A 25255-nucleotide genomic window follows, 5' to 3' on the forward strand; every position below is an offset into this window, starting at 1 on the left:
ATTCCTCTGAGGAAAAGAACTGCCCAAAAGCAATAATTAAGAATTTTCTTTATACTTTATAATTAATTCAGGAATCTAATTTTTTGTCTGGGATCTTTAGACTAGTTATGCAGCAGCTTGGTATTAAAAAATATCATTCAAGTGTGTACCTTCCAAAGTTCCAGGGGGCACTGGAGCGGTTTCATCAAACTATGTTAAGAACATACTGCTGTGAATTTGAACAAGATCAAGATGAAGGTGTACACCTCATGATGTTTGCTGTAAGAGGGGTTGTCCAGGAAATGTTGGAATTCAACCCAGCGGAGTTGGTCTTCGGGCACTCTGCATGTGGGCCTTGCAAGTGTTTGAAAGAGAAGCGGTTGGCAGATAATACTCCTGCCAATTTGTTAGACTGAGTAAGCTTTGGTTAAGGCTCGGTAGAGCATGCCAAGTGTCATGGTCTAAGTTAGAGTTTCCACAGGGAAAGATGAAGTCCTGGGATGACGGTAAAGCAAAATGGTGAACCTTCAGTTCCGGAGACCAAGTGCCACTGGCTCTCCTTTACAGGCACTACTGTGGGGCACAAAATCAGTGGCCATCTTGTTGTCACTCCTGATTGCCAGAAAAGGAGCAGGCTTTGTCATGTCAATGTAGGAGATGGGAGGTTACCAATAAATATTTTTGTTTTCCTTTATTTATGCTGTCAAGGGTCAGGCTGGTGTGACTAATGGGTGTCTTTGTTTTTAAATTGCTCAATTTAGTGAGTCTTGGTAAACACGTGACCATAAGGGAGATCGCTGCAAAGCTGCCTGGAGAGTAGGTAGATAAAAGCAGGGAAGTGTGTGGACAGGAGCAGCAGGAGCACTGCTTTGAGCTTTTGCCACTGACTACTGATGCGACCATCAATTCACACGAGATGATGAGTAGAAGTGAAGAGTGTTTTTAATTAGTTAGATCTGTGCCTGCCTGCGACTGCTCTATACTGAGAGCCGCCTACAGGCTGCAGATCTATATACCTCCCCCGAGGGGGCGGAGCCATAGGCAGAGCTCACAAGGGCATCAACATAATACAATACAGTGTAATGCAATACAATGGTGAATGGTGCAGTAATACATTCACCACAACTATTATCAGGGTGCCTCGCTTCTGATCTGTGTTGCATATATTTATGTTTATTTCTGTTGGTAACCACATTATTGTGGAGGCAGAGGTGCATATGTTTTTGGTTTCGTTGCTGATCTGTCAGGTGTATTTGAATCGGATAGCCACAAGAGGTTGGTTTAATGCACCCGAGTATCTCTCTGGGTACCTACATTTTTTCTTCTCTACTTGATGGGAAAACTCTTACCGACTGACTGCTTCCTTCAAAAATTCTCCTTTTGTTACGGCCCAGGGGTTAATAACGTCAGAATTGCCTGTGCAATTGTAGACAACTATTTGAACATTTTGAGTTGTAACTGTCTGGGAGAAACTTGGCCTCCAGTAAGAGCTCTATGACTGAGTCACCAGCCTGGGCATTAATCCAACCCAGCATTCTATTAGACACCAACAACCGCACTTCCAAATTCCTGTCTTGTATTTGACTCTCTATTCACCAATCTGGTCACTCCTGATTGCTGCAAAAGGAGCAGGCTTATTCACTCCCTCATCTGCATCGTTGATATCAACGTCCCCATTTAAGCCTTTACATACCCCACACCCTGGTCATTCTACCTGGTACAGCAATGATCTCCACTCCCTTCAACCAAGGGACACAGGCCTGAAGATTTACAGCAAACTAGAATAACCAGTTATCAGCAGGTCTTGCTGGACCACAAAACACTATTGGATCCTGCGCTGAAGAAGTCACGCGGACTCAAACCGTTAACTGATTCGGTCTCCTCCGAGGCGGTCAGATCTGCTTGAGATTTTCCAGCTTTTGTGTTTTTATTTCAAACTTCCAGCATCCACGGTATTTTGCTCTTTACTCTGTTGGATCTTTCATTTCCCCTACCAAAACTGCTCACTATTCCAGGGTCATCCTGGAATGCCAAGATAACCCCTGACTTTGCCACAAACCTGTCATCTCCACCCTCCCATCTAACAAGTGTGGGGAGTTCACTAACTTTATCATTAAGAATGAGACCATCCAATCAGCTGTCATTGCCTTCTGCTCACTCTCGCCCAGACCTAGCTTTCACCCCCCCCACCCCCACCCCCAGTTTCTCCCACTTCTCCTTGTGCCTTTTGCAAACTCATCTTGTCTACAGGCCCTACCTACTTCCTGCTCACTCTACCTGGTTCATATTCAACTGCTGACCACCCAGCTTCCCTTTCTGGCTCCTTTCTTAGCCAATTTTGTGACCACTCCAGTCCCTTTGGGTGTTGTTCCTCTTCTGTAGATTTGTCATCATCCCACGCCTCAAAATCCTTGACCCTTGTGTCCTTGCAAACAACTGACCCACCTCCCAAAATCAGTGCCCACATTTTCCACAATGCCATGTTCGAATCGCTTCAATCAGATTTCTGCCCACCACCTTACCCAAATGGTTCTAATCAAAGTCACAAATTATGCCCAGTGTAATTGCAATAAGGATAAACGTCCCCTCGTCCTTCTTAATCTGTCTGAAGCCTATGATACAGTGACAACACCATTCTCTCACAATGTCTCTGTACTATCATTCAGCTGGGTGCAACTGCACTTACCCGATTTGGTACCTAATTGTAACCAGAGAATATTTGCAATAGCTCATCTTTCCATTCCCTTTGGGTTCCCAACTGTCTATTCTTGCCGCCCTCCCACTACTCGACATGCTGTGCTTGATGACATCATCCAAAAGCACAGCAGTTTCCAGGGCAAGAGCCAGCACCCAGCTCCGCCTCACCACTGCCCAGCTCTGCCCTGCCGCCCCCTCTGATACAGTCACTGTCTCCAACTTTAAACTGCTCGTCTGCCATCCAGTATTGGTTCAGTTTTAAAAACTGAATTGTTGGGAGGATTGTGTTTTTCAGCGGCGGAGGTGGCCCGCCAGCGGGATCTACTGACCCCGCCATTGTCAACAGGATTTCCCGGTGACAGCAGCCCTTGTCGCCGGGAAACCCATGCACTGGCGTGGGACCGGAATTATGTGCCAGCGCAAACAACTGGTAAATCCCACCCATTGGGCTGGATCCTTCCACCCAGCCCACTGCAAGGACATCCCGGGCGAGGCGTCAACAGTAGAAAAATCCATTGTCATCAGGCAGAATTCTCCTGTCGTCGGGCGAACGTGGCCAGAGAATCCCACCATTGTCTTTGTCATAAACTCCATTCCTTAGCCACCAACCCCATCCCTCTCCCTTACACTCATCGGAGGCCGAATCAGAATGTTCTCAGCCTGTCATATTTGACCCCCCCCCCCCCCCCAAGATGAGATTCCAACCTCATATCCCTTCTGTCACCAAGACTTCCCACTTCCACCTCTGCAACATTGTGAGATTCCCCCTGCCTTCTGCTGTAGAAACCTTTGCCATATCTAGGCCTGGCTATTCCAATGCATTCTTGGCCAGCTTCCCCGCTTGCACCCACATCGTCTAAAACTCTGCTGCCACACAAAACCTCACATACCTCTGGCTGATTTACATGCCTCAATTTTCAAAATTCTCACTCTTTGTTTCAAATCCCTTTCTGACCTCACCTCTCTCTACCTCTAATGTCCTCCGTGCCAACTGGGCAGGGTGAAACAGTCAAACACCACCCTGCAGAGAGACTCTCCTTTCCCAATGCATACACACAGTTGCCCTGGCTGCTTTGGTGTTTTTTGAATGGAGGATTCTAAAAATTGGCAAGAGGGCAGCTTCACATTCCCTAGTGCTCCTCTCCAGCTGGCCCTCCAGCTTCAAGAGCCTGCCTGCCACTCTTAAAAATTGGACAGGAAACCGGTCTCCATGCTGTTAAGGGCTTTCCCATATGAAAATATTGACTTAATCACTTTCCCTACTGGAGGTGCTTTGGAACATGAAAACAGCCCCACCCTGTTTCTCACTTCCATGGGGAAAATTCAACCGAAAGTACACACTTCCTTATTCCTCATTATAATTTCCCTTGTTTCAGCCTCTGAGGCGGTTTTCTTTCCCTACTTGCAGAGCTCTTTTTGGCTGGTAGATGTGCACGAATTGTTGAAAGGGTAGGTTGAGAAAGTGGTTAAAAAGGCATACATGACCCTGGGCTTTTGAAATAGAGGCATAAAGTACAAAGGTAAGGAAAGAAGTTATGGTAAACCTTTAATCAACACTGGTTCAGCCGCAACTGGAGAAATAGGTCCACTTCTGGGTTCCGCAATTTAGGGAGGATGTGAAGGATTCACGTCAATGGTTCCAGGGGTGAGGCACTTCAGTTACGAGGCTAGGTTGGAGAAGGTAGAGTTGTTTGCCTTTGGGAAGAGAAGGTTGAGAGGAGATTGGATGGAAGTGTTCAAAATAGAGCGGTCTGGTCAGAGTAGGTAGGCAGAAGCAGTGAGAATCCGAGGACACTGATTGTTAGTGATTGGCAAAATAACCAAAGGTTTTTTAAAAACAGGAAATGGAATTCACTGCCTGAATGTGGTGGAGGCAGATAGATTGTGGCTTCCTATAGGAAATTGGAATAGTCCTGAAGATTTAAAAAATTGCATAGTTGTAAGGAAAGGGTGGGGGGGGAAATGGGAGTTGATGGACCAAATGGCCTCCTCCTTTGCTGTAACATTTAACGATTCGAGAAATAATTGTCCATCTTGTTATGAACGCTTCTTGAATTCCGATGAAGCACCTTTAATTTTAACATAAGTTTGGATGATTCAACTCTGTTTCTCTCTCCGCAGACGCTGTCAGACCTGCTGAGTTTTTCCAACATTTTCCGTTTCTTTTTCCCCATTTCCAGCACCCACAGTTCTTGCTTCTATTCAAGTATCTCATTTGTTTGATCCCATCGCAACGTGCACAGGTAGTCATTCAGAGGTTATTACCTTTTTAAGTTTTTTCCATTTCAAATTGGACCCCAACTTCCTCAAACCCTCAGTAAAGCATCACTCCTATAGGGAATCACAAAACTGAAACATACCTTTCCAAGTTCTTTTCCAGCCATGAGGGGATATCTTTAACCCAGCAACAGCCAGGCAACACAACCGTCAGAACGCGCAGTAGCTGCTGAAGAGAATATTGGGCTGTATTCTCCCTGCGGTGACGCCGAAATCGCGAAACTCAGTCGGACGGAGAATCGGCTCCGATGCCGAAATCGCGCCGATTCGGTTTTCTCCCAACTCGACGATATTGCGCCGTCCGCCGCGCGGTCCGGAAGTACAGTGTGCATCTCATTACCTGCCCTGATGACCGATACTCCGGGACCTCAGCGATTCTGCGCCCCAGATGGGCTGATTTCCCAACACCGTGTTTCTAACCACCTTTAGAAAATCATGAAGCTGGCATGCTGGCTGAGGTGGCTGCGAGAGGTGGTAGGAGGTGGCGTGGGGGGGGGACTGTGGGCTCCCGTATCGGACACCATCCGTGCTTTCTGCAGGGGGTGGGGAGCCCTGCCAGGGCCGGGGGAGACAGGCTGAGCAGCCGGGGAGCCCCCGACAGAACAGGACGGTGCCCACGCACCGAGCGCCATTACGGTGGCCATCTTGCTGGCCACCCACCCCGGCCCCTGGGTGGACACCGAGAAAATGGCCGTATGGATGGGTACCGTTCCCCCTCCCCAGCCACCACACTCAACCGGCGACACCCACCAGGGGATCATCCAGGACCACATCCAGTGAGGGCAGTGCCATCAACCAATCCTACCCTCCCTCCCACTGGCGCACCCCACATCCGCCCCTTCCCAGGTGGATCAGTCCTCCCACCGGTCCCGGTCCCACTGAGGAATGGCGGATTTCGGAGGCGTGGAGGATGCGTGAGAAGAAGGCCACCGGTCTGCCCGCTTGGTTGAGGGTGGCCACCAGAGCTACGTTGGACGCGTCGCTCTCGACTTGGAAGGGGAGGGACTCGTCGATGGCGTGCATCATGGCCTTTGCGATGTCCGCTTTGATGCGGCTGAAGGCCTGGCGGGCCTCTGTCGACAGGGGAAAAACCGTGGATTGGATTCGCGGGCGGGCCTTGTCCGCATAGTTGGGGACCCACTGGGCATAATAAGAGAAAAATCCCAGACAGCGTTTCAGGGCCTTGGAGCAGTGAGGGAGGAGGCACTCCATGAGGGGGCGCATGCATTCAGAGTCTGGGCCTATAACTCCATCATGCACTACGTAGCCAAGGTTGGCATGCCGATGGTGCTGAACATGCATTTATCTTTGTTATATGTGAGATTAAAGATTTTTACGGTATGGAGGAATTTTTGGAGGTTGGTGTCGTGGTCCTGCTGGTCGTGGCCGCAGATGGTGACATTATCGAGGTACAGAAACGTGGCCCGCAAACCGTACCGGTCAACCATTCGGTCCATCTCTCGTTGGAAGACCGAGACTCCATTAGTGACACCAAAGGGAACCCTTAGGAAGTTGTAGAGCCGCCCATCTGCTTCGAAAGCAGTGTATTTGCGGTCGCTAGGGCGGATGGGGAGCTGGTGGTAGGCGGACTTTAGATCCACCGTGGAAAAGACTTTGTATTGTGCGATCCTGTTGACCAGATCGGATCTGTGGGGGAGAGGGTGCACGTCAAGCTGCGTATACCTGTTGATGGTCTGGCTATAATCGATGACCATCCTATGCTTCTCCCCGGTCTTTATAACCACTACTTGAGCTCTCCAGGGACTGTTGCTAGCCTCAATGACACCTTCCCTCAGTAATCGCTGGACCTCCGACCTAATAGAGGTCCGGTCCTGGGCACTGTCCCGTCTGCTCCTGGTGGCAACGGGTTTGCAATCCGGGGTGAGGTTTGCAAACAGGGAAGTCGGATCGACCTTCAGGGTCGCGAGGCTGCAGACAGTGAGGGGGGGTATAGGGCCGCCGAATTTAAAGGTTAAGCTTTGGGGGTTGCATTGAAAATCTAACCCTAGGAGTGTGGCAGCGCAGAGGTGGGGAAGGACGTAGAGCTGGTCATTTTTAAACTCCCTTGCCTGGACCATGAGGTTCGCTATGCACTGAATGAGACCCGGAGGCCAGGGAGTTTTTTTGGTTAACTGGGTGAACGGGGAGAGAACAGTGCCTTACCATGTTGGGGTGTATGAAGCTCTCCGTGCTCCCAGAGTCGATCAGACAGGATGTTTCATGCCCATTGATGAGCACGGTCGTCGTTGCAGTCGAGAGTGGTCGGGGCCGAGACTGGTCCAGGGTCACCCAGGCTAGTCGTGGCAGAAGTTGGATGTTCTCCTCGGGCGGTGTGTAGTCATCCGAGTCGGGGTCCTGAGAGTCCAGCCAAGATGGCGGTGCCCACTGGTCGCACATGGCTGGGGGTGCACAAGATGGCGGCGCCCATCCATCACACATGGTGCCCGAGAGCCAAGATGGCAGCGCCCGGAGGCCACGCGTGGCCCTGAAGGAGGAAGATGACGGCGCCCGCTGGCCGCACGTGGCCCGTGGGCTGGGTTGTGGTGGCAATCCCGATTCGCCTCCGGAGACCGCAGCGACCGCCCGGGCCTGGCATACCGCCACGAAGTGGCCCTTTTTGCCGCACCCTTGGCAGAGGAATGAGCGGGCCGGACAGCGCTGTCGGGGGTGCTTGGCTTGCCCACAAAAATAGCAGCGGGGCCCCCCGGGGTTGCCTGGCAGTCTCGCAGCACAAGCCTGTGGGGGGATGGGGGATGCATCAGAGTCGGTCGCGGGGGGGTCCCACGCTGCCCAAGGGGCTGCCGCGCGGTCGGGGACGTAAGCGTGGGCGTTTCGGGAGGCCACATCCAGGGAGCTAGCAAGGGTCCGTGCCTCCTTGAGGCCTAGTGTCTCTTTCTCCAGCAATCGCTGGCGGATTTGGGAGGACAGCATACCTGCAATAAATGTGTCCCGGATCAAACGTTCTGTGTGGTCGCTGGTCGAAACCTGCGGGCAGTTACTGTTCCTCCCCAACACCAGGAGCGCACGGTAGAACTCCTCCAGCGATTCCCCAGGGATTTGTCGCCTCGTCGCTAGTAGATGTCGGGCGTAGACCTGGTTAACAGGGCGAATATAGTGTCCTTTCAGCAGATTCATTGTGGCCTCGAAATCGTCCGCGTCCTTGATGAGAGTGTAGACCTCTGGGTTCACCCTCGAGTGCAGAACTTGCATTTTCTGGTCCTCCGAGGGTGTAATTGTGGCCGTCCTGAGATATCCATTGAAACACGCCAGCCAGTGCTTGAAGGTTCCCACTGAGTTGCGTGGGGGCTGAGTTGCAGACACTCCGGCTTGATTCGGAGCTCCATTCTTTAAAATCTAGTGTAATAAATTGATGCTCGATCAGTAACTCTAGAAGTGAGATTGGAGACAATTGAAGGCTTTATTACACTAGATATTTCCCCCAGCAGCGCAGGTACAGAAAGCAGCTGCTGGGGAGACACAGGCTCTTATACTCCACCTTACTGGGCGGAACCAGCAGGCAGGCTTAACCAATGAAAACAGTAACTCCTACACCAATGGTCTTACAGCATTACAGGATACCGTAATACCTCTTTACCGACTATCACACCCCTGTAACTCAACCGTGCCCTGCACCCATGCCAACTTAACTGGTGTCTAACATTCTGGCACTACAGACCCTACCGCTACTCCTTTGTGGTTCCCCAGATGATACAGCAGGAGTGGAGGCGGGCGCTGTGACTCCTGCCCTGTGAAGAGGGGGCCCTTGGCACACGTCTCCTGGGGCGGCCAATCCTGGATGGGCCCGGCTGCTCCTTGGAAGTCCCGGGTGGCGTGGTGTCGCCCTGATCTGCCCGCTGCCCACAAGATGCACCAGGGACAGGAGTGGGGGTTACGGGGGGGGTGGTGTCCGAGGTGCAGCGCTGTTCCGGGACCTCCCCTGCAGGAATCACCAGCACGGGCCCCAGCACCTCCTCCTCCCTCGGGGTGCCCGATGGCCCCTGGGCTTCTCCATGGGATGGAGGTGCGAGCGGAACCATCCTACGCGGCACCCCCCGACACTTGCCGCTGCCAGGACTGGATGCCCGATCTAGTATCAAGAAGGGTCTGGACGTTTGCAGCCATGGAGCACAGGGAGTGGGCCACCTCCCTCTGTGTCTGTGCGATGCTGGCCAGCATCTGGGCAATGCTGCTGATGCTCTCAGCAATGGCCTGCTGTGACTGGGCCATCACCTGGCGTAATGCGGCCGATGCTCTCAGCCATGGTCTGCTGTGACTCGGCCACTGCAATCTGCAGCTGGCTCTGGCACATGGCTGCGTGTGAGAGGGCAGCCCTGTCCTGGGCCTCGGCCCCGCCTGCACAGAATGCCCCAGGCCTTGCACATGCTGACCCATGTCCGACACCGTCGCCCCCATTGCCTCCACCGTGGATGCCACCCGTGACATTTCGGCCTGGGTGGCATGCATGACCGGCACCAGTCCCTGCTCCTGCACGCAGATGGACTCCTCCACCTGCCCCTGCAGGTGCTGGAAGCCGGCCGTCATCTCCTCCTCTAGTCCCTGGGTCTCTGCCTGCACCTGCACTATGTGTGGGACTGGATCTTCCAAGAGCCCGGGACCCGTCTGGGTGGCAGCTGGTTCCAGGGGCCGGCCTGCCCTCCGACCGTTCGGCCCCTCGGCTGCTCCTACTTCCACTTACTGTACCGGATCGACTGTGTGGTGCGCACCAGTGAGTGTCCCAGAAACCTCTTCACTAATGTGCCCAACCGAGTTGATAGTCTCTACAATGGTGGACAGTGGAGGAGACAGCTGTGTCGGAAAGTCTGTGTCCTCCTCCGACCCCAACTCCGGGGTGTCCTAGGTCGTGGTGTCCTGGGTCGTGGTATGCTGGGTCGTCTCGGGTAGAGGGCTGGTGTTCCGGCTGCTCTCCCCGTCGGTGCTCGGCTGTCTGGGGGGCATGGTTCAGGCACTGGCTGGTGGTGGGGGCCCCCGGATGGGCCGGGACCATCCCCGGCTGGTCCTGTAACACACAAGACAACATGTGTGGTTAGACAGCAGGAAGGGGTGAGGCCTGAGGTGGTGGGGGCTGGGGTGAGGGGGGTTTGGGGGTGTGGGGTGAGGGGGGTTGAGGTGGGCACACATGTTTTGTGAGGACCCGCAACCAGGCAGGGGGGGTCTTACTTCGTGGCACGCCACCGACCTCCGCGTCGGCGACCTCCCTGTCCTCCGGCCCGCCGAAAATGTCTAGTGTCCTCTGCTCGGACACGGTGAGGGGACGCAGTGTGGTGGTCCCCCTCCGGTCTTCTCCTTCTCCCGACGGTTGTGCGCGGCCTTGTACTGGGCGGGGGCAAACAGTACAACAGTACAACAGCAACAGTGTTAGATGGCCCGATGCATGCAGCCCAGGGGTTGGATATCTGATGGCATCAGTGACCAGGTCACCCGGCCATTGTGTCTGGCACGCGTGCAGCCATGTGGGTCCGGGTGGAGGTCTGGCCGTCCCCCTGGGGGTGGGGGGGGGCACATGTGTGTGGGGGTAGGGGGGTCAGTGCCAGGGGTACAGTGCTGGGTACTCACCCTGGCCGCCCTGAGGAGGTCGTGTAGTTTTTATCTGCACTGGTCTCCAGTCCGGGCTATCTCGCTGACGGTGGCTCCCACCTCCGCCCAGGCACAGCGAACGATGACGCCCGATGACCTCCCTCCCGGCCCGGGATACAACACCAGCTTCCTCTCCTCCACGAAGTCAAGGGGATCTCCAGTTCGGCGTCCCGGAACCACGGCGCTGTTCTCTTTGTGGCCATGTTGGCTTCGACGCTTGTGTGTGGGGGGTTGGGAGAATGCATAATGTGCAGACATGGCGTTGCATCAATCACGGAACCGGCGAATCGGCTGCTGCTCCGTTAACGAAGTGTTGTGTTTCCCGATACGCCCGTGCTCGCCCCTTGGGTGCGGTTGAATCACTGCAGCTGTAGACCCGATCACGCCGTCGTGAAACTCCACCATATTCACGACGGTATCAACACTTAGTCTCAGGAGCGGAGAATCCAGCCCAGTATCTATCCCACCCCTGCCCCTCCCATCATTACCACAATCCTTTTCACTCCCACTTGAATGGCTGCTTGTACCACAATGCCATTGTCAATTTACACTATTTACCCTCAACCACACAGATTACAAGAACCTCGTACTTTATGGGTCAGAGGAAAGGTTCCTCCGGCTCCTGTACCTGGGACCTGTTTACTTGCCCGACGCAAAGTTACACCTTCCTGTCCCTGACAATTGACCAGACCTGACATATTCAATCAAAGGGGTGCGCCTGCCCCTTGAATCAAATTATCCAGGTACCCTCCCCTCCCCCAATGTTTGCTCTCTGACCTAGGTCACTGAACTGACAAACTGCAAACCTAGAACAATAGTCTGGCGTTCCAGGCTCAAATCCCACCATGGTCATTGGTAAAAATCTCCCCCCGCCCAACTCCAGCTAAACTGCTGAGCTGCAGTTCCTCAAGATGCAAGTGCTGCAGATGTGGTTGTTCAGCATTGTGGTACGTGACCATTAACTCATTCTGCAGCTGCGGAAAGCCACCCCAACTGCCTTGTGTAGTTATTTAATTAGACTGTGTATTTAGTCAACCTATCTTTATACTTATTAGTCTTTTAGCTAATTACTTGACCTAGTTTAAATTATAGGTGATTAAATTAAATATTTACCTCAACACAGGGCAAAACAAACACACACCACCTTCCTTACTAATCTACAATCTTGATGCTGTGTTCTGCAGTTAATCTGTATCAGCAGATTCTGTTTACTTTTCTCGACCCTTTTGAACCACACCCATACACAACTGGTGACTCAGTTTCCTGCTCACCTATTAGAAGCTATTCAGGCAATCACTTTTAACCAGCCCTGACAGGCAGTGCCTGCTATGTACTGATTAACTTGCAGTTTGTATTTATGGTTTGAGTTATACTCACAACCTGTCCGGAGAACGGCAGGGAAGGAGGAGGACCTCCTCGTGAACCTGCTCCCGGGCCTGGCGAAACTCCCCATTAACAGGTCCAGGCAACGTGCGACTGTGGAGGTCGTCCGGCCGGACTGCCCTGTCCGCGGCCGGGTGTCCCTGGAGAGGGAACATGCAGTGTCCACGGGCACACTCGAGGCCTTCCGTGCTCGGTAGGCACCGCATGGGGTGGAGTGCTTTATCGGCAATTATTAAATTGCACTTCAATTTGATGTTCTTAAGTTTCCGTTGATCTTTGTTTCGTTTGGGCAGTGCAGTGCCCCTTTTAGTTTGTCCCTTACTTTGTTTTATTTTGTCTGATTGGCTGAACCCCAAAAGAGTAAAGTTAAATTCAGAGGACGCAATCTACCGGCCAGGCAGCACCTGAACAGGAGTGCGACGAGGCTGGTAGATGCCGGGAGAAGCTTCCCGCGGGCTTTCCAACAGTCCGTACACCTCACAAGATCAATCCAGACGTTACAAAGCGTCGCGATTAGGATCCCGTCCACAATGGTCATGACTAAGTCTTGCGAGCTTTTTAAATTAAATTTAGAGTACCCAATTAATTTTTTCCAATTAAGGCCAATTTAGTGTGGCCAATCCACCTACCCTGCACATCTTTGGGTTGTGGGGGCGAAACCCACGCAAACACGGGGAGGCGCATGGGGGGGCCAGGGATAGGGTAGGGTGGCCCCCTGGCCCTCCCCCTGGAATGCTGGCAGCCTGGCTCTGCCATGGTGCCCAGGTGGCACTGCAAAGCCAGCAGGAGCACTGCCAGGGTTGCAGTGCCAGGGTGTCCAGATGCCCGCCTGGCATTGCCAGTGGTCACGAACTGGGGAACCATGCCCATGAAAGGAGGTTGGAGGCGGGGGGTATGAAGGTTGGGGGTCATGGAAGGGGGCCTGAAAGGGGCCCTCAGTGACCACGTAGCGGGATGTCATCACTTCGGTGGGGGGGGGGGGGGGGGGGGGGGTAATGCCCATGTGTGGGGGGGAGGGGGTGGCATTGTCTATGGGAAGGAGAAACCAAAAGCCCACTTAGAGATCAGTGCACCCTTTCAAAATAGTGACCCGTTCTCTGAGGAGCCGGTCTGGCCAGCCCAGTTATGAAAATAATTCTATGTGTGGGCGAGATCGGGTGGTTAGGTAGTGGTGGGGGGGGTACTCGCCGACAGAGCAGGTGGGACACTCCCAGCAAACCCTGCCACAAATGACAATTAGAAACTTTTCTGTTAGACCGCACCCAGAAAGTTGAACTAAATTTCAGTTTGACACTACTTGCCCATTATTATTTACCAGAGTGCCTAACTTGCATCAAATTCCTAACCTTTTACACTGTTTATATTTCACTCTCCTCTGTATAGTTCTCTGGGTTGATGTTCTCCAGCACAATTCTGATGCTATCTAACGTCATGTTTCTTTTCTTCCAGATGGAGATGCTTCGACGTTCCTCCGTCTTTGCTGCTGAAGTGATGGAGGTTTTTGACCGCTCTCCCCCCGACAAAGAGCTTATTTCTCAAGCCAAAGCACTGTGTCGCGATTACATCCACTCCCGCCTGATCCGAGCTGGTATCGTCTGGAGTAAACCAGAGACTGCGGTGTCGGGCCCGGCGAGCAAACTTACTGAGGTTTCCGCCGCACTCCTTCACCTGGGTAAGTTGACCAAATGCAGGGACACAGAAGAATTAGAGAGAAAGTAATTGAGTCACAGTGGTGTAAATGGGAAGAGTCGGGGGGGGGGGGGAGCGAGAGTTGGATGGTGAGACTTGGGATGAGAAAGGAATAGAGGAAGGCATGATGGAAATTGAGTTATGGATGGGGGATTACAAATAATAAATGAGCTCAAGTCAGAAAAGCAATGCAAATGTATCATGCTTGCAGCTGATAGTAAACTACGGAAGGGTTTGGGATTATAGGTGAATTTAAATCTGATGAAGCAGTTGCAATTTCCAGGGACCTCTACAATATTTCCAATGGCAGCTCGGGTTGCTTCGGGCTGTTTCTGTAAAGCAGTGACCAATAAAACAAACAGAATGTGGCGATACAGAATATCTTTTGCGATCTGATGTGCTGACAATGCGGACTTTGCCAGCGTTAATCAGAAACTTGAGTGGTGTTGATTTTCAAACTTTTAAAATGAAGGTTCCCGGGGCAGTTTGAGCCCAAATGTCCAATGTGTGCTCCCCCGCCACTGCTGGCAATCCCCAGCAACGTGTGCTCCCCCTCCACTGCTGGCAATCCCCAGCAACGTGTGCTCCCCCTCCACTGCTGGCAATCCCCAGCAACGCACACTTTTAACATTCCCATGTAAAGTCAGGAAAGTATGAGCCCGAGGTCGCCACCCACTCAAGAGAAAAGATTAAAGAAACTATTTTTAAAGAGGGGATACTGATAAGAAGGACTTTAAAGATGCATAGAAGATAGTATGTGGAAAGGAAGTGACTAATCTAAGGCATTATCTCAAGTTAAACCCCATAACTGCAGAAAAAGTAATGTAAGCACAAAATAGTAAAAGGCAAGAGCGAGGCTGGTTTCAGGAAGTTTTAATTCACGAACACTGATTAATAGAAGGGGCTGTAGTGGGGCAAAAACGTAAATATTCAAGAGCTATTTGGATGCTGTGGTTTTGAGACCATGGGGCATTGCTGCCTCACGCGCCAGGGACCTGGGTGGCTGTGTGGAGTTTACACATTCTCCCCGTGTCTGCGTGGGTTTCCTCCGGGTACTCCGGTTTCCTCACACAGTCCAAAGATGTGCAGGTTAGGTGGGGTAACAGGGATAAGATGGGGTGGCGGGCCGAGGTAGAACGCTCTTTCATGGGGTCGGTGCAGACTTAGTGAGCTGAATGGCCTCTTTGTGCATCGTTGGCATTCTATGGTGGAGCAGATGCACCCCAGTCTATGCTTTGGGATCTTGGAAAGGTTAAAGAGAAGGGAAAATATCTTTACTAATTTTTTTTTTCTGGGTTCCTGACTCAGGACTGTCACTGCAGATCCTGGTGACAAACTTGGATTGCCAACGTAGAATCATAGAATTTACAGTGCAGAAGGAGGCCATTCGGCCCATCAAGACTGCACCAGCCCCTGGAAAGAGCACCCTACTTAACCCCACACTTCTACCCTATCCCTGTAACCCAGTAACCCCACCTAATCTTTCTTTTGGACACTAAGGGCAATTTATCATGGCCAAATCACCTAACCCGTTGTCATGTGAGAGTACCTTGAAGAAATGGGTGTTTGTAAATGGGTGTGTATATAAATATCTGTAGTGAGAGTACCTTTAAGAAATGGGTGTTTATTACTGCAGTGTTGTCAGAGAGTGGGTGGAGCTGGGCTGTCTGTCAGCTTTTTACTTTCGTTTTAGGCTGTTTGCTGCAGGGTGTGTTTTAGTTTCGTTTTCAGAGCTGGATAGCTGCAGTCACAGCCAGAAGGTGTATGAATCTCTCTCTGTAATCTAAAGATTGTAAATCGATCCTGGTGATCAGTGTTGGGCCCACAACTGTTTACAATTTACATAGATGATTTGGAGTTGGGGACCAAGGGCAATGTGTCCAAGTTTGCAGACGACACTAAGATAAGTGGTAAAGCAAAAAGTGCAGAGGATACTGGAAGTCTGCAGAGGGATTTGGACAGGCTAAGTGAATGGGCTAGGGTCTGGCAGATGGAATACAATGTTGACAAATGTGAGGTTATCCATTTTGGTAAGAATAACGGCAAAAGGGATTATTATTTAAATGATAAAAAATTAAAACATGCTGCTGTGCAGAGAGATCTGGGTGTGCTAGTGCATGAGTCGCAGAAAGTTGGTTTTCAGGTGCAACAGGTGATTAAGAAGGCAAATGGAATTTTGTCCTTCATTGCTAGAGGGATGGAGTTTAAGACTAGGGAGGTTATGCTGCAATTGTATAAGGTGTTAGTGAGGCCACACCTGGAGTATTGTGTTCAGTTTTGGTCTCCTTACTTGAGAAAGGACGTACTGGCACTGGAGGGTGTGCAGAGGAGATTCACTAGGTTAATCCCAGAGCTGAAGGGGTTGGATTACGAGGAGAGGTTGAGTAGACTGGGACTGTACTCGTTGGAATTTAGAAGGATGAGGGGGGATCTTATAGAAACATATAAGATTATGAAGGGAATAGATAGGATAGATGCGGGCAGGTTGTTTCCACTGGCGGGTGAAAGCAGAACTAGGGGGCATAGCCTCAAAATAAGGGGAAGTAGATTTAGGACTGAGTTTAGGAGGAACTTCTTCACCCAAAGGGTTGTGAATCTATGGAATTCCTTGCCCAGTGAAGCAGTAGAGGCTCCTTCATTAAATGTTTTTAAGATAAAGATAGATAGTTTTTTGAAGAATAAAGGGATTAAGGGTTACGGTGTTCGGGCCGGAAAGTGGAGCTGAGTCCACAAAAGATCAGCCATGATCTCATTGAATGGCGGAGCAGGCTCGAGGGGCCAGATGGCCTACTCCTGCTCCTAGTTCTTATGTTCTTATGTTCTAATAACAGTAGTGACGCTAACTGGATGTACTTCTGGTAAAAGGTGTTTTAAGTCTTATGGATGTTCAAAGGAAATCTTAAAGGATCACTTAGTGTTGTATCCTTTGGGGGTTGTATTTGAATTAATGGTTGCCAAGATGTTCACTGTATGTTTTAAAAAGGTTAACTGGAGTTCATAGAATAAACATTGTTTTGCTTAAAAAATTACTTTTCCATTTCAAAAACCTTTCTCTGTTCGTCCTGTTTCAACTTTGGCTTTTGCTCGCTTTGGAATAAAATTGATTCAGCCCAGCCACCAATTATTCTTTTTTTTTAAACATGTTTTTATTAGGAATTTTTCAATAACAATATTTTCCACCTTACAAACAAACCCTCCTCGCCGGGCTACTAGGGACGCAAAGGCCAGAATGCCGGCCTCTTTCGCCTCCTGCACTCCCGGCTCGTCCACTACCCCAAATAGTGCTAGCCCCCAGCTTGGCATGACCCGGACTTTCACTACCTTAGATACTGTTCCCGCCACTCCCCTCCAGAACCCCTCCAGTGCTGGGCATGACCAAAACATATGGACATAGTTCGCCGGACTTCCTGAGCACCTCCCACATCTGTCCTCCACCCCAAAGAACCTGCTCAGCCTCGCCCCCGTCATATGCGCTCCATGAACCACCTTAAATTGTACCAGGCTAAGCCTGGCACACGAGGAAGAGGAATTAACCCTACTTAGGGCGTCAGCCCATAGCCCCTCCTCGGTCTCCTCCCCCAACTCCTCCTCCCATTTACCCTTCAGCTCCTCTACCAAAGCCTCCCCCTCTTCTTTCATCTCCTGGTATATCACCGACACCTTGCCCTCCCCTACCCATACCCCCGAAATCACCCTATCTTGAATCCCCTGTGCCGGGAGTAGCGGAAATTCCCTCACCTGCCGCCTCACAAACGCCCTCACTTGCATGTACCTGAAAGCGTTTCCCGGGGGTAGCCCAAACTTCTCCAGCGCCCCTAAGCTCGCAAACGTCCCGTCAATGAGCAGGTCCCCCATTCTTCTAATCCCTACCCGATGCCAGCTCTGAAATCCCCCGTCCATCCTTCCTGGGACAAACCGATGGTTGTCTCTGATCGGAGACCACACCGAGGCTCCCACCGCACCCCTGTGCCATCTCCACTGCCCCCAGATCTTTAGCGTTGCCGCCACCACCGGGCTCGTGGTATGCCTTGTCGGGGAGAGCGGCAGCGGTGCCGTCACCAGCGCCCGCAGGCTCGTTCCTTTGCAGGACGCCATCTCCAACCTCTTCCACGCCGCCCCCTCTCCCTCCATCACCCACTTACGGATCATTGCCACGTTGGCTGCCGAATAATAACCACCCAAATTCGGCAACGCCAACCCTCCTCTATCTCTGCTACACTCCAAGAACCCCCTCCTTACCCGCGGGGTCTTGCTCGCCCACACAAATCCCGTAATGCTCCTGCTTACCCTCTTATAAAAGGCCTTAGTGATCACAATTGGGAGGCATTGGAATACGAAAAGAAATCTCGGGAGTACCACCATTTTAACCGACTGTACCCTACCCGCCAGCGAGAGTGGCAACATATCCCACCTTTTAAAATTCTCCTCCATCTGTTCCACCAACTGCGACAAATTAAGTTTGTGCAGTGCCCCCCAGCTCCTAGCTACCTGAATCCCCAAGTATCGAAAGCTCCTTTCCGCCCTCCTCAACGGTAGGTCGTCTATCCCTCTTCCCTGGTCCCCCGGATGGATCACAAAGAGCTCACTCTTTCCCACATTGAGCTTATAGCCCGAAAAGTCTCCAAACTCCCGTAGGATCTGCATTACCTCAACCATCCCCTCCACTGGATCCGTCACATACAGCAACAGGTCGTCTGCGTACAGCGACACTCAATGTTCCTCTCCCCCTCAAACCACCCCCTTCCATTTCCCCGACTCCCTTAACGCCATGGCCAACGGTTCAATTGCTAATGCGAGCAGCAGAGGGGGCAGGGGCACCCCTACCTCGTCCCTCGATACAGCCGGAAATACTCCCATCTCCGCCGGTTCGTGACCACACTTGCCACCGGGGCTTTATACAGGAGCTTAACCCAACTGATAAACCCTCCCCTGAACCCAAACCTCCTCAACACTTCCCAGAGATACTCCCACTCTACCCGATCGAAGGCCTTCTCCGCGTCCATGGCTGCCACTATCTCCGCTTCTCCCTCCACCGATGGCATCATTATCACATTTAGGAGCCTTCGCACATTAGTATTTAACTGCCTACCCTTTACGAATCCCGCCTGGTCCTCGTGAATCACCCCCGGGACACAGTCCTCAATCCTCATGGCCAACATTTTTGCCAGCAACTTAGCATGTACATTGTGACAATAAGTGATTTTCATTTCATTAAGGAGCGAGATCGGTCTATACAACCCACATCCCGCTTCAAGATCAAAGAGATCGTCGCCTCCAACATTGTCGGGGGCAGGGTCCCCCCCTCCCTTGATTCATTGAAGGTCCTTACCAGCAACGGGGCTAACAGGTCTACATACTTCCTGTAGAACTCCAACGGGAACCCATCCGGCCCCGGGGCCTTCCCTGCCTGCATGCTCCCCAGTCCTTTAACCAGCTCCTCCACCCCAATTGGCGCCCCTAAACCTGTCACCTACTGCACCTCCACCCTTGGGAACCTCAACTGATCCAAGAATCGCCGCATCCCCTCTTTTCCCCCTGGGGGCTGAGACCTATACAGTTCCTCGTAAAAGGCCTTAAAAGCCTCATTCACTTTCCCTGCACTCCGCACCATAGTTTCCCTGCCATCTTTGACTCCACCTATTTCACTCGCTGCCATCCTCTTACGGGGCTGGTGTGCCAGCATCCGGCTCGCCTTCTCCCCATACTCGTACGTCGCCCCCTGTGCCTTCCTCCACTGTGCCTCTGCCTTCCCTGTGGTCAAGCACCTTGGCCGCAGCCGGCCTCTTCCCCGTCCTAGATCTGGAACGATCTAATGCTGGGTCCAGAACCGTGTTAAAATCCCCACCCATTATCAAACTCCCTACCTCCAGGTCCGGAATACGCCCCAACATCCGTTTCATGAATCCAGCATCGTCCCAGTTTGGGCATATACACAACACCAGTACCACCTCCGTACCCTGCAACCTACCACTCACCATCACATATCGGCCTCCCTTGTCCGCTACTATGTTCTTGGCCTCAAACGACACCCCCTTTCCCACCAGTATTGCCACCCCTCTACTCCGTCTGGAGCCTTCGTCTCTCCCTGAGTAGTCCCTCATCAGGAGCCTCTGCATAGCTCCTGTCCACCCTTAAAATCTCCCCCACTAACCTCTCCCTTTCCCTGCCCTCTCTCTTCACCCTGTGAGCCCTGATGGAGATGAACTCTCCCCTGACCACCGCCTTCAGCACCTCCCATACTACTCCCACCTGCAACTCCCCGTTGTCGTTAGCCTCCAGATACCTTTCAATACACCCCCGCACACTTCCTCGTCTGCCAGCAGTCCCACATCCAACCTCCACAACGGGCGTTGGTCCCTCTCCTCCCCCAGCTCCAGCTCCACCCAGTGCGGGGCATGGTCTGAAATGGTTATGGCCGAATACTCCATTCCCTCCACTTTCGGGATCAATGCCCTGCCCAGAACTAAAAATCTATCCGTGAGTAGGCCTTATGCACGTGGGAGAAAAAAGGAAATTCTCTGGCCAAAGGCCTGGCAAATCTCCACGGATCTACTCCCCCCATCTGATCCATAAACCCCGTAAGCACCTTGGCCGCAGCCGGCCTCTTCCCCGTCCTAGATCTGGAACGATCTAATGCTGGGTCCAGAACCGTGTTAAAATCCCCACCCATTATCAAACTCCCTACCTCCAGGTCCGGAATACGCCCCAACATCCGTTTCATGAATCCAGCATCGTCCCAGTTTGGGCATATACACAACACCAGTACCACCTCCGTACCCTGCAACCTACCACTCACCATCACATATCGGCCTCCCTTGTCCGCTACTATGTTCTTGGCCTCAAACGACACCCCCTTTCCCACCAGTATTGCCACCCCTCTATTCTTCGCATCCAGCCCCGAATGGAACACCTGTCCCACCCATCCCTTCTACCACCGTCAGATGTGTCTCCTGAAGCATGACCACGTCTGCCTTCAGTCCCTTTAGGTGCGCGAACACTCGGGCCCTCTTAACCGGCCCATTTAGGCCTCTCACATTCCACGTGATCAGCCGGATTGGGGGGGTTACCTACCCCCCCCTTTTATGCAGCACCGCCTTGGCCCGGTTGAAGCCAGCTCTCCTCTTTGCCACCTCCGCGCTCCAATCCTGGTATACTCGGATCACCGCGTTCTCCCATCTACTGCCCCCAGAGGAGATTTACCAGAATGTTGCCTGGTATGGAGGGAAGATCTAATGAGGAAAGGCTGAGGGACGTGAGGCTGTTTTCGTTAGAGAGAAGAAGGTTAAGAGGTGACTTAATTGAGGCATACAAGATGATCAGAAGATTGGATAGGGTGGACAGTGAGAGCCTTTTTCCTCGGATGGTGATGTCTAGCACGAGGGGACATAGCTTTAAATTGAGGGGAGGTAGATATAAGACAGATGTCAGAGGTAGGTTCTTTACTCAGAGAGTAGTAAGGGTGTGGAATGCCCTGCCTGCAACAGTAGTGGACTCGCCAACACTAAGGGTATTCAAATGGTCATTTGATAGACATATGGACGATAAGGGAATAGTGTAAATGGGCTTTAGAGTGGTTTCACAGGTCGGCGCAACATCGAGGGCCTGTACTGCGCTGTAATGTTCTATGTTCCTTCTTGGCCCATCTCAGCACACTTTCTTTGTCCGCGAAGCGATGGAACCTTGCCACTATCGCCCTTGGCGGCTCATCAGCCTTGGGTCTCCTCGCCAGGACCCGGTGAGCCCCTTCCAGCTCCAGGGGGGTCGGAGAGGCCTCCGCACCCATCAGCGAATGGAGCATCATACTCACATACGCCCCGGCATCAGCTCCCTCCACTCCTTCGGGAAGACCCAGAATCCGGAAGTTCTTCCTCCTCGACCTGTTCTCCAGGACCTCAATTCTCTCGGCCCACCTCCTGTGCACCGCCTCGTGCGCCTCCATTTTTACCGCCAGGCCCAGAATCTCGTCCTCGTTGGTATTCACTTTATCATTCACCTCACGAAGCTCCACCGCCTGGGTCTTCTGGGTCTCCTTCAGCCCCTCGATCGCCAACAGCATCGGCGCCAGCACCTCATTTTTCTGCTCCTCCACACATCACTTGAGGAACTCCTGCTGGTCTGGCCCCCATGCTGCTCGCTCTCCGCCCTCCGCCATCTTGCCTTTTTCCCGTCGTTTTGGTCTCTGCTTCAGAGCCTCTTTCCTCGTCGTTCCACCGCTGATCTCTGCCATATAGAACATAGAACATAGAACAATACAGCGCAGTAGAGGCCCTTCGGCCCACGATGTTGCACCGAAACAAAAGCCATCTAACCTACACTATACCATTATCATCCATATGTTTATCCAATAAACTTTTAAATGCCCTCAATGTTGGCGAGTTCACTACTGTAGCAGGTAGGGCATTCCACGGCCTCACTACTCTTTGCGTAAAGAACCTTGTATTGTGAGGGGGAACCTCACTGCACCTTCCCACACGGGATTAATTCGAAAAAAGCCCCGTTGGGCTCCAGTGGAGAGCCCGAAAGTCCGTTGTCGCGGGAGCTGCCGAAACGTGTGGCTTAGCTCTGCATCGCCGCAACCGGAAGTCGCCACCAATTATTCTTAAAGACTCTTCCTCAGGATTTTCCCCAACGCTTGCTGTTGCTCTGGCAAGCCGATATAACAAGAGAGTTGAGGTGCACCAGCGTCTAGCAGGTGTACTACTGTAGCAGGTAGGGCATTCCACGGCCTCACTACTCTTTGCGTAAAGAACCTTGTATTGTGAGGGGGAACCTCACTGCACCTTCCCACACGGGATTAATTCGAAAAAAGCCCCGTTGGGCTCCAGTGGAGAGCCCGAAAGTCCGTTGTCGCGGGAGCTGCCGAAACGTGTGGCTTAGCTCTGCATCGCCGCAACCGGAAGTCGCCACCAATTATTCTTAAAGACTCTTCCTCAGGATTTTCCCCAACGCTTGCTGTTGCTCTGGCAAGCCGATATAACAAGAGAGTTGAGGTGCACCAGCGTCTAGCAGCCCCAAAAGTCTGATTTCCCACCCCAACCCCCAGCTTCCCCTTACATGGAGGGCTGAGGGATCACCAAGAGGACCTCACCCATCTGCCAAAGCCCTCCCTTCCTTCTGCCAATGTGAGCAAGCATCAGCTGCACGGGCAGGTAGATGTGGAGAAGCACTCCCAAGGCACCCTTGTAGATTGAGTTCACTCTGGAGCACAGGCCTGAGGCCTACCACTTTTACAAATAGAAAATGCTAGAAAAGCATAAGGTCAGTGAGCACCTGAAAGAGGAAGAGAGTTAGGAGTACTGAATACCACTCTTCGTCAGAGTAGGCACAGTGAAGCTGAAAATCTTCCTTTATAGAACTGTCCAAAATAAAGTAGAACAAGGAACACTTATCTCAGTGCCATGAAGGGGCTTGCCAATCTCTGGTGTGGTGACCCACTCAAAGACCCTAATCTATACGGCTGCAGAATTGTACAGCACAGAAAAAGGCCATTCAGCCCATCATGTCTATCCTGTATGAGGTGCTGACTAAGATTCACTGCATTTTTAATTATTTTCTGTTGTTGGTACAAATTCCCAGCATTTTGATTTTTCTTCTTGACCCACCGATTTCTTGATATGCCTAAGATGTTGACCTAAAAATAATAATTCCCCAATGTGTCCTCTGACCTTCGTTGGAATTTCAACTGATTTCAGTCAGTTGAAGGCCAAGTGTGGACATGTGCTTCACAATCCTCTACATTTGTGAGACACTAACTCGAGCTGTGGGTGCTAACTTTATGCGATACCAGAAAACGGGTTTCAGCAAATCGACGTCCCGTTTTACCTCTCTCCTCATGAAAATAAGGAAGGGGAGGGTTGAGATCCTCCACCCCCCCCCAATTGTCTACAACATTATAAAGCAGCAAAACCCACTCTGATTAGACAGCTGCATGTCATCAGGACGCACCACAAAACATTAAAGCTCTCTGAGGCCCTGGTGTGCCAAATCAAGAAGAATCTCAGGAATTTGAATGTTTATTTCTTTTGGAATATACAAAGCAGCTGTTCCCAATAGTCAAAGGAGGTGGAATTAGTGTTAAGCCCCAGCCGAGAATGGGTGAATCAGTGGTTTGTTTACACCTCATCTGTGCTTATTCTCCAAATCAGATCCCCCTGCAGAAACACATTGGCAGCAGCAAGAGCCTTGTCTCGAGCTTTTGTAGCTAAGACTAGCCAACGCGTCATCATATTCCCTGTTCACCATGCACCCTCAAGAAAAGTAGACTTGCATTTATATAAGCACTTGTCGTGACCCCAGTGTAATATCCTGCACGGGGCCTATGGAGTGGGAATGCTTGGCTTCCCTTGTGGAGTACGGGCTCCCCCCAGGGACGGGGTATCTCAGTTACCTAGGGTGGGATTCTACGAAATGGAGGCAGAGTGTTCGCGCCGTCGTGAATGCCGTCGAGGTTCATGACGGCGCGAAACGGCCCCTAGCCAGACCGTGCCAGGCCTTGGCGCCGTGTACATGACGCGGCCGGCGCCGCATTACTGGCGTCACCCGCGCATGCGTGGTTGCCGTCCTCTGAGTCCGCCCCACAAGAAGATGTCTGACGGATCTTGCGGGGCTGCGGAAAAAAGGAGGTCCTCCTTCAGAGAGGCTGGCCCGACGATCGGTGGGCACCGATCGCGGGCCAGACCCCCCCCCGCAGGCCACCCCCCCCCCCCCCAGTGATCCCGCGCTGTTCCCGCCGGCAGCGACCAGGTGTGGACGGCACCGGGGGAACCCGCCGTTTTGGGCAGGCCGCTCGGCCCATCCGGCATTAGAATCGCGGGGGTACCGGTTAATCGCCATTTTGGCTGTCTCGGGCGATTCACTGGACCGTGCCGCGCAAAACACGATTGTGCCGATCTGGCCGCTTCCGTGAATCGCGGGAGGGCGTCGGACCGGCGTGGCAGGAAAATTTGGCGACCGAGGCGATTCTCCCAACCGGCGCGGGAGCGGAGAATCGCACCCCTAGAGTATATAAGGTCAGCCAGTAAGGTACCTGGTAGGGGTCTACTGGGAGTGTAAATATAATGTTTGTAAATAAAACGTTTTTTACTCGGTTTGGACTCCCGCATCCTTATTAAACACAGTAGTGTTTCACAGCAATTGGGATACTTTGGACGTGTAGTTCCTGTTGTAATGTAGGAAACATGGCAGCCCATTTGTGCACAGCAAGCTCCCACAAACAGCAGTTATGATGATGACCAAATAATCTTTTTTAGTGATGTTGGTTGGAGGGAGTAAATATCGGCCAGGACAATGGGGAGCACTCATCTTCAAAAATAGTGCCCTGGAGTCTTTTATGTCAACTTGGCAGGATAGGCAGCGCTTTGATTCAATGCATCGTTCAAAGGGCAGTACTTGGAGCATTAGCCCAGATTCTTATTTTCAGGTTCTTGGGGCCCAACTCACAACCTTCTGACTTGTAGTCAAGAGAATTACAAACTGCAGCATAAGGTGCTGCTGAGGGATAGACCAGATCCTTTGAGCTAACTCAACCAACATGGATACCATCTGCTCATATCTTACTCCATATCGGCAGAAGTAAATTTGGCAGATAGTTGAAATAAAGTACAAGTTTAATCCTCTAACTACGAATTTGGTCACC

General features: G+C 51.9%; 1 protein-coding gene across 2 annotated transcripts in view; it reads left to right on the forward strand.

Moving 5' to 3' along the window:
• Positions 1-25255, forward strand: part of boka (BCL2 family apoptosis regulator BOK a) — a 123323-nt gene that overhangs the window by 22584 nt on the left and 75484 nt on the right. The window contains exons 1-2 of one of the 2 annotated variants that reach the window (XM_072474932.1): positions 11962-12124; positions 13381-13603. In XM_072474932.1, coding sequence (XP_072331033.1) covers positions 13381-13603 — 223 coding nt within the window. In that variant the 5' untranslated portion in view covers positions 11962-12124. Of the gene's footprint in view, positions 1-11961; positions 12125-13380; positions 13604-25255 lie in introns of those variants that run through there. The other variant, XM_072474931.1, reaches the window with a different exon arrangement.

The sequence above is a fragment of the Scyliorhinus torazame genome, chromosome 14 (assembly GCF_047496885.1).
Source record: "Scyliorhinus torazame isolate Kashiwa2021f chromosome 14, sScyTor2.1, whole genome shotgun sequence".
Taxonomy (NCBI): domain Eukaryota; kingdom Metazoa; phylum Chordata; class Chondrichthyes; order Carcharhiniformes; family Scyliorhinidae; genus Scyliorhinus; species Scyliorhinus torazame.